At 40.2% G+C, this 16010-nt stretch overlaps 1 protein-coding gene across 1 annotated transcript; it reads left to right on the top strand.

Moving 5' to 3' along the window:
• Positions 1-90: 90 nt before the first annotated feature.
• On the top strand, positions 91-12587 carry GPATCH11 (G-patch domain containing 11). Its single transcript, XM_047068939.1, has 9 exons — positions 91-213; positions 4657-4728; positions 5283-5509; positions 6559-6600; positions 7430-7550; positions 7679-7769; positions 8845-8961; positions 9871-9952; positions 10649-12587. Exons 2-9 carry the CDS (start codon positions 4670-4672, stop codon positions 10702-10704), a joined length of 795 nt encoding a protein of 264 aa, XP_046924895.1. The 5' UTR covers positions 91-213; positions 4657-4669; the 3' UTR covers positions 10705-12587.
• Positions 12588-16010: the final 3423 nt, after the last annotated feature.

Raw genomic sequence — 16010 nt, 5'->3', positions numbered from 1 at the left:
AGCAGGAAACGAGAGGAGAGCGCGTGCGCGGAAGGCTCGTGTTGCGCAAGCGCACGAACTACATCCTCCTGGCTCCTCCCGCCGCAGGTTTCCAATCGATTGCTCGCTAAGAAGCTCAGGTGGGAGCTGAGGCTCAGAAGTCCTGTGCAGGTGGGTGGGCGCATGCGCAGCGCGCGCTCTCACAAGCCGACCCGGGGCGAGTAGAGCTACCAGGTAAGGGGATGGGGACACCTGATAGAATGGTAAAGGGCGGTGGTCTGTGCGCTGGTCGTGACTGACCTATCACACCATCACCCACATTCCTGCCTGTGACGCTTGCAGCTGGGCGGGACGCGAGAAGGGAGAAATCAGCCGTCCCTAAGGGGGGGTTTGGGGACTGAGGCTTTTTGGTTACCTTTCTACTGTATGTCCAGCTAATTAGCCCTTCTCTCCACTTGGATGTATAATGGGATTCTCCGTGTGTCTGAAGCAGCGTTCTTGTTGCCACCGCCTCTGCCTGCTCTATGTCAAAAAAACAAGAAAAAGACTTCACCCGAACCAAAACTACTACAGTCTAACCACTCTTAACTGGTAACTCCATTCTTCCAGGTGTTCGGGCCAAAAGCCTTAACATAATCGTTGACATCGCTCTTTCACACACCGCCTCCCATCCATCAGCCAGTCTCCTTAGCTCTACCTTTAAAACACGCTCAGGAGCGCCTGGGTGGCTCAGTTGGTTAAACGTCCGACTTCAGCTCAGGTCATGATCTCGTGGTTCGTGGGTTCGAGCCCCATGTCGGGCTCTGTGCTGACAGCTCAAAGCCTGGAGCCTGCTTCAGATTCTGTATCTCCCTCTCTCTCTGCCCCTCCCCTGCTCTCTCTCTGTCTCTTTCTTTCTCTCGAAAATGAACAAACTTAAAAAAAAATTTTAATATACGCAGAATCCGACCGCTTCTCACCACTTCCACTGCCGGTGGTCCACTTCCACTGGTGGTCCAAGCCACCGTCATGGTGGCTTTACAAAGTTTATCCTTATGCTTGATGCGAATGGATGATGTTGAAGTGTATTGTACCCACAAAGAGGGAGTTTTAAAAAAAAGCTGGTGGGGCGCCTGGGTGGCGCAGTCGGTTAGGCGTCCGACTTCAGCCAGGTCACGATCTCGCGGTCCGTGAGTTCGAGCCCCGCGTCGGCCTCTGGGCTGATGGCTCAGAGCCTGGAGCCTGTTTCCCATTCTGTGTCTCCCTCTCTCTCTGCCCCTCCCCCGTTCATGCTCTGTCTCTCTCTGTCCCAAAAATAAATAAATGTTGAAAAAAAAAATTAAAAAAAAGCTGGAACCCCTTAGGCACCCCCCCCCCGCCCCGTTCCTAAGACCAATGGATTACTTCTGTCCTATAAAAGTTGAAAAAGCCATGCTTTTATGCATGGAGACATGAATTAGCAGTTCTTGCATACCTTTTCGGTAAATAAGAAGATTCAAACTTCTATTATTAGATTAACAATCTAATGTTTTTATTAAACTATATTTACAGTAAATAGGACCTAGAATGATTTTGGGATTTAGTGATAGAAGTAGGAGCGGGAGTAGGTGGAGAGTTATTAGGGCATTTTCTCATGTAAATGATGGTTTAGTGCTTTTGATATGGTGTGTGTATTTGCCCCGTTGGGTTGTGATTAGTATATAAAGGGAATATAGGGCTGTAATAATAATGTGTGTGCCTATGAGGATAATAGTAATATTGGATCATGAGAATGAGGCTATTACTACAGATAGTTCTCCAACTAGATTAATTGTAGGGGGTAGGGCTAGATTTGCAAGGCTGGCTAGTAGTCATCAGGCGGCTATTAAGGGGAGGAGTGTTTGCAGACCTCATGCTAGGATTATCGTTTGGCTATGTACTCGTTCATAGTTTGAGTTTGCGAGACAGAATAGTATTGATGATGTTAATCTGTGGGCAATTATTAGGGCTGTTGCTCCTAAATAGCTTCATGGTGTTTGGATAAGAACTGCTACAATAATTAGGGCTATATGGTCCTATACTTCTAAGAATTAACTAAATGTTTTGATTTATTGTTTTACGTTAGTTTAATTTATGGTTATTTGGGCTAGTTTTGGCTCAAGATGGCCAGTTTGATATGAAATCTTCTGGGTGTAAGCCAGATGCTTTGTTTAAGCTGCATCTCGTTTTATCCAAGCACACTTTCCAGTATGCTTACCTTGTTACGACTTGTCTCCTCTTGTGTTTTTTATAGTTTGAATAGATTGTCTTTGGGTTTTGTCACTTGAGGAGGGTGACAGGTAGTGTGTGCGTGCTTCGTGGCCTAATTCAATTGAGCTCTCTCTTCTCAATTTACTACTACATCCTCCTTTGGTTCTTAATTTCATAAGGACTTTTTGTGGAAAAGTGTTCCAGGATAGAAAATGTAGCCCATTACTTCCCACCTCATAGGTTACAGCTTGACCTAACTTTTTTATGTTAAGATACTTGTGCTTACTTTTCTTCCTTTTTACGGTTTGCTGAAGATGGCGGTATACAGACTGGATTAGCAAGGGGTGGTGAGGTATATTGGGATTTATCGATTATAGAACAGGCTCCTCTAGAGGGATATAAAATAAAGCATTGCAAAGTCCTTTGAGTTTTAAGCTGTTGCTAGTTCTGTGGCAGACAGATTTGTTTAGTTAGCTATCTAAGTTTAGGGTTAAGCGTAGTGGGGTATCTAATCCCAGTTTGGGTCTTAGCTATCGTGTGGTCAGAGGTGTTAAGTTACTTTCGTGCCATATTTTTATGTTAACTGTAGCTTTTTACAGCTGAGTTAAAATTTAACTTTAGCGCAGGGTGGGGAGGGGTTCCTCTATAACACGCTTTATGCTGTGGGTCTATTAATTCGGGTTAATTGTATGACCGCAGTGGCTGGCATGAAATTTACCAACCCTAATTTAATACGGCTCAGCTGAACTTTCATTCATGGCTTAATTTTTATCGCTGCTGTGTCCCGTGGGGGTGTGGCTAAGCAAGGTGTCAGGCCTATCTTTGCCCATTTTTTCTATCTGGCTTCATTCTGCAAGTGGGATCTCTTCATATGGCCAGGAAGATGGCTCTTTGGAGCCCACCTTCACATACTCCCTGTTCAGAAACTCCAGTGAAGAGATCTCTTTTCCCCCATAAGGCATGCTTATCTGACCTGGTTAGGTCATCACCTCCTCTGTTGCTGGGACATAGTGAACTATAATTGGCCATCTTGTGCCCAGAGAAGTATAGAAGACAGAGCTTGCCACCCTCCACTAGAACCCAGTGGAGGGCAGAGGGTTGGGTTCCCAAAGAAAAAGATGGTGGGTGGGCCAAAACAGCCTGTGTGTACTGCAGCAAATGACTGCCCTCTGTAACTAGCTTCTGGACCAGAAGCATTGATATCATCTGGGAGCCTATTAGAAATACAAAACTTCAAGCTCTAGCTCAGAATCAGACTCTGGATTTTAAGAAGATCCTGAAGCAATTCATATACATAATAAAGTTTGAGATGTGCTTTTTTAGATAACTATTTTATCCCTGTAAGAGAAAATAATTACATGATTTTAACTATTTTGGATGGAAACTCTCCCCAAAAATGTCTCCGTATAAGTGAGATGTTAAGTATACCAAGTTCCAAGTGGACAGCTTGAACATGGAGTGCTGTAGAGAGAGGCCTGGAATGGTTAGGATGGGTTTCGTGAAGGAGGGGAGCTTAGGCCAAGGAGGAAGGAAATGTCTGTGTATGTTCAGAGAACAATGCGAAACCCATGTGACTTGAATATGGAGCCCTAAAGGAGCGTCAGGGGTGAGATTTTGAAGGATCCCTCCTGCTACAGTGTTAGAGTGACTAGTCCTCCAGGGCCTGCAGAGTAAAGTTTATTGAGGGATTGAAATAGACAGATTAAATGACCTGACTTATGTTTTTTATAAAACCACTCTGGAGAGGCTGGCTCAGCAGGAAGAGCATGCAACACTTGATCTCAGGGTTCTGAGTTTGAGCCCCACTTTGGGTGTAAAGATTACTAAAAAAAAATAAACTTTAAACTTTTTTTAATGTTTATTTTATTTTTGAGAGAGAGAGAGAGCAAGTTGGGGAGGGGCAGAGAGAGGGAGACAGAGGATCTGAAGGAGAACTCAGGAACCATGAGATCATGACCTGAGCCAAAATTGGATGCATAACCAACTGAGCCACCCAGGAGCCCCAAATAAACTAAAAAAAAAAAAAAAAAAAAAAAAAAAAAAAAAAAAAGTCTTTAAAAAAAAAAAAAACACTGCAGAGAGTGTAGGGGATGCACTGGAAGAGGAGAGGCCACACACAATGAAACTAATTAGGAAGTTGTTGTAATAGTTCGGGTGAGAAAGAAATGCCTGAACTGAAGCAATGGTCACAACTATAGGAAAAAAGCTTTTGAAGAATATTGTAGAGGAAGAATTGGCAGAGGGCTATACGAGGTCAGGAATGGGGAGATTGTAGCGACATTTATTTGAAAAAATTAGGGGGTAATGGAGGTTTGGAATGGAAAAGAACGAGTCGTTGGAGAGCTTCCCACAGAAAGATGTCAGAAGGCACTTGAATGTGTGGTAGAGCTCCAGAGAAAGGTTTATTTCCATTGTCGACCAAACAACAACAAAAAAAGGTGCTGTTACTTTATCCTCTTTGATTTGTAGATACTTTTGCCATATGAAGTTGAACATGGCGGAAGAAGAGGACTATATGTCTGATTCCTTCATTAATGTCCAGTAAGTAAATTTGCACACCTCATGTAGTGATATATATAAGACATTAATGTAGACTCCTAAGTGATGACATTGATTTTAAATGTGAGTTGAAAAGTCAGTTTTGTTGCTTTGTGGAAACACCTCCTACATTTCTGTACAAAGATACCAGGAGCCTTTTCTTCCCTTTTAATGCTAAACATTTGACTTCTGCCCTTGATTCTTGTTATTTTCCTCTTCCAAGCAAGTTTACACTTTTGCTTTATTTCATCTTACTGTCTCTTCTAGCTCGTATTCAGCTTTGCTCTTTATTATTTCCAACCTCCTAGAAAAATTAGTCTAAAATTACTGTTTCTTCAACTCTCTATTTTCTTTAGCTTCCTACAATCTGGCACCAGCTTTCATTATTACTAAAATAGCCATTCTCAGAGGTCACTGATTATGTTCTAAGATCAATGAAAACAAAGGTGGTCATCGTGGTGGTGCTGAAATATTAAGTAGCGTCAGGTAAGTAAGTAGCAAAGTTACGAGACAACTGCATGTCCTCATCTAAAATAACCTTCTCCATTATTCTTCAGACAAGACATCAGACCAGGATTGCCAATGCTGAGGCAAATCCGAGAAGCCCGTCGAAAAGAAGAAAAGCAACAGGAAGCTAATTTGAAAAACAGACAGAAGAGTTTAAAAGAAGAAGAACAAGAAAGACGTGACATTGGATTGAAGAATGCACTAGGCTGTGAAAACAAAGGGTTTGCTTTGCTCCAAAAGATGGGATATAAAAGTGGTCAGGCCCTTGGCAAAAGTGGTAAGTTCCATCTGGACATAAGCAGGTGTTCCTAACCACCAAATGGTGCTCTATTGATGAGTGCCAGAGAGGACTCCTCATCCATCTACACAGAAAGTAAAGCAACATAGCTACTAGGTGTAACAAGCATATAAAGAACGGTGTCTTGGGGTGCCTGGGTGGCTTGGTCGGTTAAGTGTCCGACTTCGGCTCAGGTCATGATCTCACGGTCTGTGAGTTCGAGCCCCGCGTCGGGCTCTGTGCTGACAGCACAGAGCCTGGAGCCTGTTTCAGATTCTGTGTCTCCCTCTCTCTCTGCTCCTCCCCTGTTCATGCTCTGTCTCTCTCTGTCTCAAAAATAAATAAACGTTAAAAAAAATTTAAAAAAAAAAAAAAAAAAAAAGAACGGTGTCTTCCTATACCGCTTTAGACGAGTGTGTGTCATCAAGAGCTACTTACCAGCCCCACTTCGCCTTCAAGGCACCAACAGCGGGGATGGACGAGGCTTACAACGAGGCAGCAGCTAACAATGGTGATAAGAGAAGGGTTGAGAAGTACAACAGCCAAAGGACAGTGAAGCAACATTGAGGATGATGGCAGGACACCGCCCTGCTCGCTCTGTACCTGTGCCAGGTACCCCAGTGAGCGCGTGGTTGGAGAAGCTCCATTCTCTCCTCCCTATTTAGGAAGGTGTAGAGGCCATACATTCATAGTAGATTCTGTAAGCCATTTTTCTTTTCTTCCTTATTATAATTGCTTTGATCTTCACCAAGCAAGGCTTTGCTTTCTCTGGAAGCTGCCACTTTCTTGGACATATATCAGTGTTTTCCCTTCCTGAAACCCTAACTTCAGATGGCATAAGAGGCTGTGGGTCAGTCTTACTGAGGAGTAGATATTTGAAGGCAAGGGAGGTGGTTGATTATAGAGTATTCATGTTCAGATTTCAATTTCAAATGGCATCGAAACTGGAAGGGATATGTATAGAACATTGTAAAGCTGCGTACTACGCTCACCTGTAGCTTGAGGAAGAAGTTCTAAAGTCATGTGTGTGTTTTGTTCTCTTTTCTTAGGAGGTGGTATTGTTGAACCAATTCCTCTCAACGTCAAAACAGGTATATAATTATTTCTGAGCATATTTACCAGTAATAATAACTTATGCTTAGATCTAGCACCTAAACTTGTATACTAAATGGGTTTTTTTGTGGTAGCACTGTTACAGTTCTTATCCTAGGAAGCCCCCAGTAAAATATTTCTTAGTTAAACTTCTCAATATTTTAAACTAAAAATAACAGTTTGAGTATAAAATAAAATTTAAATCCTAGCCATTAAAAATGCAAAGCTATTTTTTGCCCATTGAAATGTGCTAAGGGGTGCCTTGGTGGCTCAGTCAGTTTAGCGTTTGAGTCTTGATTTCGACTCAGGTCATGATCTCACAGGTTGAGAGTTTGAGCCCCGTGTCAGGCTTCCCACTAACAGTGCAGAGTCTGCTTAGGATTCTTTCTCTCTCCCTCTCTTCCCTGCTTGTGCTATGTCTCTAAATAAATAAATAAACATTTAAAAAAAAAAAAAAAGGAATGTACTGAAAGTATTCTGAGACAGACTTATCCATTCAATGTTTTTCTTAAGACTTTGGATGAATTAAGGAGAAAAATACATATTTTATTTGGTTATTATATTTATATGGAAGTATGATAGTTGATACTGTTTTCCCAATTTAAGGAATTTTGTATTGTGTGACTATCTCATTAAATCAGACTAATGATCTTTGTAAAACTCAAATTGTGTGTTTGGGTTTAGGAAAAAAAATCTCTAGTGTTTTCATGTCAAATGATTTCGAGTGATTGTACTCAAATCAGAATTGTGTGTAATTTGCACCTGGTTAGAGGTCATGTTTTGAAGTGTGAAGTCATCAGGTTCTAAAGCAGTTTGCTGTTTGAACAGGGAAAAGTGGCATCGGTCATGAGGCATTACTGAAGCGGAAAGCAGAGGAAAAACTAGAAAACTATAGAAGAAAGATCCACGTGAAAACCCAAGCCGAAGAAAAAGCCGCAGAGCAGTTTCGGTAACACTTGGTATTTGAGCTATTTTGGGTTTTACCCCGTGTTTATTGTGATGTTTTCTGGTAGTTGGGCATTTAAATGGATAAAGGGAGGGCAGACTCTCGGTAGACTATTGTTTTCTTTCGATTAGACTGCGATTGAAACATAAGCAGGATGAAGTGAAGCTGGAAGGGGACCTTAGAAGAAGCCAGCGAGCCTGCCAGCAGTTGGATGCTCAGAAGGCAAGCCTTTCACCTGTGTTCCGTTTGGAAAGGTTTTTCGGCGCCCAGTGTGATTTGCCACGTAATTAGGAAAAAAGAAAGAAAAGAAACTCCAGGCCTGTGGTATCTAGCCCGCTACCTATTAAAGCTTTCATTTAACATGCAGGGCTGATCTTTGATGGTTGACACTCAAGACGATGACCTGGTCGCTGCAGGAACCAGAGTAGTCTGAATCACCCAATAAGGCTCAAATAACATTTTTATATTTAATCGTTCTCTGCTTATTTGGATACTGGAGACTCAGAGCTAGCGTGTGTGGAAATTCTGTCCACCAGAATATTTGATGAATAGCCTATTTTTAGTCCATCTTCAGTACCCCTGTGTCCCTAACTAGTAAAGTCATGGTAGATTACATATATTTTGGCTGTTTTTAAAATTCTGTTTTTGGTTTTATTTGTATTTCATTTTGCAATTTTTTTATTTTTCTTTCCATTAGAATAAAATGACTTCAATTAAAGTCTCTAAAACATTTCCCTTCTATGTAAATAGATCTCTGGAAGCAATCTCTCACTTTTCTGTATTCCCATAGCACTTTATTTTGCGTCATGACACTTTCCTAGCTGATGTGTACTTTGTGTGTGTGTGTGTGTGTGTGCGTGCTCTACAAGTAAATCTCGCGAGATCTAAAACCAAATCTCATGAGTTTTTTTTTTTTTATTCAAGTTAATTAACATACAGTGTAGTCTTGGCTTCAGGAATAGAACCCAATGATTCACCTCTTACATATGACACCCGGTGCTCATCCCAACAAGTGCCCTCCTTGATGCCCATCCCCTCACCTACATCCCTCTTATGTGTGTTATTTTATTCCCATTAAGATGTGTATACCCATGGCTTATTTCCCTAATAGACTGGCAACCACTGGGGGACAATACTTGAACTGAGTCTTCAACCCTATGGTTCATGCAGCTCAGGGCTTTACTCTTGAAGCAGCAATCAGTAAATATTTCATTGAAAGAATCCATGTCGATATGAACGTACTTGTGATAGTCTTCTGGTTAGCTGTGTTTAATTGGGAATAATTCTTTATTTTCAGAATATTCAGGTTCCTAGGGAAGCATGGTACTGGTTGGGGCTTGAAGAGGAAACCGAGGAAGAGGAAGAGGAAGAAAAAGAACACGATGAAGATGAATATAAGAGTGAAGACTTGAGTGTATGTTTTGGTACCAGTTCCTCGAGCAGGGTGTCTTAAGTGTATGTCTTGGTACCATTCACATTTTGAGCCGGGTAATTATTTGTTGGGGCACACTGTTCTAACAGCATCCCTGGCCTCCACCCACCAGGTGCCTGTTGCACTTCCCCCTTGTGACAACCAAAAATATCTCCAGACATTGCTAAATTTCCCCGAGGGGAAAAATCACCTCTAGTTGAGAACTACTATATTATAGGGTTATTTTATTGACCCCAAACCGTTATATAATTTCTTCCTTTAGCTTCGGTTTACACTCAGCTTCAGTTTGGATGACAGATGAGCCACAAATATAAATTATCTTAATTTCTACTTTGTTGCCTGTTAAACCTCAGGAAGTGATTCTAATGAATACCCCTCTCCTCCACCCATAAACAAAGCAAAAAAACACAGCTCAAAGGAAGTGGAAATTATTCAAGAAAGGAATCCCATTTCTGTGTTTTTTTGTGTATAAGAATTTTATAGGAAACATTTGCAATTTGAAAAACCAGTGTTCCACTTAACTGGGAGACCGTTGATGAGAACTTTAATGACAAAGGGAGGCAGTATTCACTCTCATTCCATCTGGGGAGGTAGGTTCTTTGAAGTAGAGGGAGGTTTTTAAAGGATCCTGATTAAAATAAGAGCCAGCCCAAATGTATTTTCCAAATGTTAACAAGTGGTCTCTTTGTGTCTGTCAAACATGTGACAATATCAGGGTGGCTGGTAAACTGGGACATGTTCTAATATATTCTTCCCTTGATACCTATCCTACATGGTTAAGAGAGTAGCAGAAGATTTATGGCCTTGGGCTAATTTGGCAGGATCCAAGAGACCAGAATACCAAGATTATGTTCAATTTGAACTATTAATGTGCCTGTGTCCTACATGTAGGTACTGGAAAAATTACAAATATTGACTGGTTATTTAAGAGAAGAACATCTGTATTGTATTTGGTGTGGAACAGCCTATGAAGGTAAGAGGATACTTTGCACTTTTTAAAAATATTGAACACAAATGCTCTTTGATTTTTTAACTTCGATTTTGTGTGTGTGTGTATGCACGTGTGTGTAAGTCACATTTCCCATAGACAATGGACATTTCTTATTCCATCCAAATGGCAGTGTGGGGTCAATGTCTTAAAGCAGTGGTGCATATAGAAATAATTGAGGCCTTTTCAGAAACTAAATGTGCAGAAGGGAATTTTTCAGTTCTCTATTTCAAAAGGAAGAATTTTTTAGTTACTTGAGGATGAATTTTTTTTCATGCTTTATTTTTAAAGATTCTTTCTTCAGCTGCATTACTTGCAAGATATTTCAGTTTTTTAGAATTAGCTTTTATGTAGATAGAATATTGTTTCAGAATACTGAAATCCACTCCATTTTTTTTTTATTATTATAAGGAAAGAAATGGGTTTAAAATTTGCCAGATACCTTATAGGGCCAAGCACTTTCCCTTCTAACACATTCTCCCCAAGTTGGCCCTGTTAACTTGAATTTAAGGACTTTACACTTGACAGTAAAGAATTGTTGGTTATGGTTGTATCTTTTCCCAGTTTAGCTCGGTAAGTAGCAAACACAGCTACATGTGTTTACATGTTATGTTGAACTAATTTTCTAGAGTAGTTTACTATACTAGTATTAATCTTTTATTTTCCTCACATACATTACAGATAAAGAAGACCTCTCTTCAAATTGCCCAGGACCAACTTCTGCAGATCATGACTAAGATTATTCTCAATAAAGTAGAAACTTGGAAAATGTTACTGTTTTCTAAAAATAAACAATTGAGCAGTTAGAATTCCCAAATTATGCCAGTTAAAGAAAGAGGGCCTTTTTATATGTTTTGTTCTTTTTGTGATTTTAGAAGCACTTTGTACTTTATAGTTGTTCATTGATTTCAAAAAAAAAAATAACAATGCTGTTTCAGAACGCAAGTGTTATAGACATGGGCAAACACAATTTGTGACTCTGTTGTGATGCTATGGGGCTCAAGGACACCAACAGGTAACTCCCTCATTCCTCTCTTCACTTTGGAACAAAGTGAGAAGTAAGACATGGGAGTCAGAGAGAGATCAACATGTCAGCTTTATTATCAGTGATGTTGAGATAGAGAGCAAGGTTGACTTGTTCTCCTATTAGGCTCCCTAAAATATCTCCCTGACTGGACACAACTGCAGACCTCTGCCTTGCCGGGGATGGAGCCTACCTTTGCCTTCTGAGAGCATTTAGCTTTCAAGGAGAGAGGACCCACCAGGGGCGGGGCCACACATGCTAAGTTCCTTCTCCCAAAATCACATCTCAGATAAGACACTTCTCTGTTGAGAAGGAATGAACAACGGTTCACAGAGCTTGCTCCCATACTTCTCTCTCCCAAGGAGCAAGAAAAAGTCCCTTCCCTCCATGCAGATAGGAGGAAGGAAAAGCATCCCCCTCAATAAGACTGATGTCAGGCCATGTTCCATTAACACTACTTCATTCTAGCCAATTTCAGAAACAAAATAATTATGATACTTGTGGGAAAATCATGAGTTTTCATGACAGTGTGTATATCCACTATAAGTGAAGATTGCAAGTTTTAGCTAGAGAAACTTTAGAATTGGAAGTAATCTTAACTATCAGGTTATCCAAGTACTTTTTAAATTTGGGAGCCCTTGGACAACATTCTCAGCAGTTTGCAATCTAACCTCTGCCTTTATTTCTCCAGCCACAGAGAGCTCACTGCCTTAAAATGGATTGTTCCATTGCTGGGTAGCTATAAGTGATTTTTAAAGTTATTTTTCTAAAATCTGCTTCTCTATAATGTTACCACATATAGCTAAGGACGTACCATGTAGCACACCTGTAGATATCTTCAGACAAAATTGGGCATCAAAAATCATGAACTTTTTTTAAAGTTCACAAGCTCAGGTACCACCCCTAGTGATTTTGATTCGGCTAGTCTAGGGTAGTTTCTAGATATCTGTACTTGTATAAAGTGCTAAGAATACATCTGATAAGCACCTGTGCGTTAGGACTAGTGCTACAGGTTAAATACAGAGCACTGTTACATTCTTGGGGATCCAGTTTTATAGCTAACCTCTCTCTCAGTACCACTGAGCAAGAGATCAGCCTCTTTTATTAGAAACAGTATACACAAGAACAGAGCAAAAGCTTAACCTGTATTTGCATAAGTTAAGATAATCAATAGCACAACTTGTATCAGCCTTTGCCCTAATATAACCTAATTCATTTGTTCTCAAGTTTAGCTTGGGGAGCTTTAAAAATGATAATACAAGGGGTGCCTGGGTGGCTCAGTTGGTTAAGTGTTTGACTCATCATCATCACAATTTCGTGAGTTGAAGCCCCACATCAGGCTCTACGCTGACAGTTTCCCATCGGCAGAGGTTCTGATGTAATTGGTCACTGTGGCCTGAGCGTGACCACCTTTGACTCTGAGATGCAGCAAAACTTGAGAATCACTACACTAGTTAACTTCTGGGCCTCCAGAAAATGAAGCATTATTTTTATGAATATAAACACACATATAAAATGCTAGAGCTTATACTGTTGTATAATAGTATTAAATATTTACTTTTTCACTTAACAATAAAATTGTATTAATAGCTGAAACAAAGGAGTTCATCTTTCCTGGTAATTACAGTCAGATACTCTCCCGTCATTTCAGCCAGTATACTGACATCCATGCAGTCATTCCCAAAGCCATATGGGTTGTTTCAGATGGAATGGAGTTAGTCACCAGCTTCCTTTTCTACTACTGACTGTGGGGACAACCATCCACCTGCCTAATGGCCAAGAATATTTTTAATACGTTCATGCTCAGAATACGGGGATAACTTTGATAGAATCCATGACTCCACCAGATTTGTGGTTCGCATTTCCAGGTCAAGGCTTAAAACTAGGCTTACCTTGGAGAGTGGGAAACATTCCTTATTCTTATCCATTAACAATTAAAAATACAGGCTTCCAGGGCGCCTGCGTGGCTCAGTCAGTTAAGCGTCCAACTATTGATTTTGGCTCAGGTCATCATGAAATGGAGCCCTGCATCTGGCTCTGCACTGACATCACGGAGCCTGCTTGGGATTCTCTCTCCCTCTCTCTCTGTTCTTCCCCTGCTTGTACTTTCTTTTCCTCTCAAAAATACATAATAAACTTAAAAAAAAATACAGGCTTCCAATATGAGTAAAAATTTATTTTTATTAACATAAGCCTTTACTGATTTCAAAACTAGACAATAATGAAAACCAAGATAAGCAAAACATTAGAATTTTTAAATTTGCTTTAGGGAATTTGAATTTGCTTCAGTGAAATTTATGTAAAATTTGTAACATAATATGTCATGTTGTCATTTACTTTTATTTATATTGTGCTTTGTTTCCTTTTTTTTTTTTTTTGAGTGCTTTGTTTATTTTCAAAGTCCAATCTGTAATTTCTAAAGTCTTTCATTTTCCTAAAATATAAATCCAAAATACTGGAGCTTCTACAATTCAAAATGAATAGACTTTAATACACAAAGTTTGTTTCCCTTAAATACCTTTTTTTAAGTGTTATTTGCCATTTAACTGTTGAAATTTGAAAGTGAACATTATTATTTAGTATTAGACACATTTTGTAGGATCAAGCATATGAAATCCTTAATACTTTTATTTCCCACCGATTCAAAAGCACTTACAGAGTTCCTGCTTTACGCAGGTCAGTAGGCTCACTGCCTTGGGGTAAACAAAAATGAGAGAGCCTGTCCCTGCTTTCCAGAAATTCATCAAAAGAGCCACACAGGAAAAACTGAGCTCCCAAGGCAAATTGGTAAGCATAATACTGAGGCACTGGACAAGAGCAGAACTAGGAAACAGTTCCATTCTGGGTGGGGGACAGTGGAACATGATGAAGTCACACTGAATTTGATTCTGAATGTCATTTCAATACTTGAAGTTATGAGGAAAGGGTTACAATATAACCCAGCACTTTCACTCCCAGTATTTACCCAAGAGAAATGAAAACATACATCCACATAAAACTTGCACATGAATATTCATAGTAGCATTGTTCATAATAGCAGGAAAGTGGAAACAACCCAAATGTCCATCAACTGATGAATGGATAAATAAATTGTGATAGAGCCATAGAATTGATTATTAGTTGGCCATAAAAAGGAAGGAGGTCCTGATCCATGCCACAACATGGATGAACCTCAAACACATTATGCTAAATGGAAAAGACCACATATTGTATGATTCCATTTAAATGAAAGTCCAGATTGGGCAAAAAATCTCTTTGGGATTCTCTCTGTCTCTCTGTCTGTCTCTGTCTCTGCCCTCCTCTGTGCACTCTCTCTCTAAAAAAAAAAAAAAAAAAAAAAAAAAAATAATTTAAAGATTAAAAAGATAACATCCTGGTGACGGTTGCACTCTCAACATGCATGATGTCACTGAAATGCATAGTTTAAATGGGTGAAATGTACGGTATGTATTCTATCTCAGTAAAATTGTTATTAAAAAAAGAAGGAGATTTTAGGTAGAAACCATAGTTGAGAGCCATTGAGTGCAAAACCTTATTCAGGTAACACAGCTGACCTGTGTGGCAGGAGCTTAGTCAAGTAAGTCAGTGAACATGGGTCATGGAGTGGGAACCTCCAGAGGAACGTGGCCCTGCCAACACCTCGACTTTAGCCCAGTGAAACTCACTTCAGGCTTCTGGCCTCCAGAAGTGTAAGAGAATAAATGAGTGTTGTTTTAAGCCCCCAAGTGTGTGGTAGTTTTTCAAAGCAGCCATAGAAAACTAATACAGGTCTCAACCCCTGAAGAGTCACACATATTTGAGAGGTATTTGCCTCACAGTTTTATCTCTTCTACTGTTTTTAGTCAGAGTTTAAACCAATAGTGAGAACACTGTACATCTATCAACTGTAGTCCCTTCATCTGAGACTGTTCTGAGGACATGCAGGATTGGGACAGGCCATAGTTACAGACAGAGAATCACACAGACGTCAAGGACAGGGTTGACATTTAGATATAAAGAGTAAATACCTAAATGGAGTGTTTGCCATACTTTGTTCCTTAGTCTGCCTTCCTCTGCATAATCTCCCCTGGATTCAAAGTTGAGCCTCAGGGGTTACTTCCAGATAACATACACATCACTCTGTGTATGAATCCATCCTCTCTCTCATGTGTTTTCCACGGTCTGCTCGACCTCTTCACCTCAATATTCTGGCAGCAACACAAACAGCATCTCCAAATGAGAGCTAACATTTTACACCCCATACGTGCTCCCCTCATCACGTGGACAGATGTGCGGTGGCCTTCCTATTGGCTTAAATCCTAACGAAAAATTGTATAATAGATAAAAGTGTGAGACAAAATATCTCTCAAATATGTGTGGCTCTTTGGGGGTTAATCCTATTGAAGCCTACATCCTAATCTGGCTACTCACCTTCAAACAAACCTGGAGGTAATCTCTGGCCGTACTTTCTCCTTAATCCTCACAACCAGTCACCGACTCCTCTTGGTTCTGTCCCCAGTATCTTTCAGGCCGTCTTAGCCTCTCAGCCTTCTGGTCTTTCAAATATAGTCTCCTCCTGCTCCAACCCATTCTAAACACAACTGTTTCAAAGAGCTGGCTGGGTCATACCGCTGCTCAAAAAACGAAAGCCTTATTTGTTGCCTTTGGGGGTTACCAGGGCACCAACTCATTCTAAAATATTTATTCCATCTATTCCATTCTGCTTTAAAGAAAGTTCTTTATAGAATGACCACAGATGATAAAGATTACAGAATCCAAAAATCTCTATTTTGCAACCCCTAATGAAATAATGGATCCAAACAACAATCTCCAACCATTAGGTGGAAGATTGGAAAGAAACTTTATAGTAGATTACACCACCAGAACCCACGGATCAATCTTAAGATCACTGAAAATGAAACAACCAAACATTATGTTACTCCTGAAGAGATGTCAAGGAAAGTATACACCATCACCTATGCAGTATTCTTGGGGAAAAAACTTGAACCAGAATCAAATCAAGCTTCTAGTCCTAACTAG

Source organism: Lynx rufus, unplaced genomic scaffold, assembly GCF_022079265.1.
Source record: "Lynx rufus isolate CCGP_SWC_20201006 ecotype Redwood Valley unplaced genomic scaffold, mLynRuf1.p SCAF_8, whole genome shotgun sequence".
Taxonomy (NCBI): domain Eukaryota; kingdom Metazoa; phylum Chordata; class Mammalia; order Carnivora; family Felidae; genus Lynx; species Lynx rufus.
Note: the sequence above shows the minus strand (reverse complement) of the source record. Positions and strands in the feature narration are given on the sequence as shown.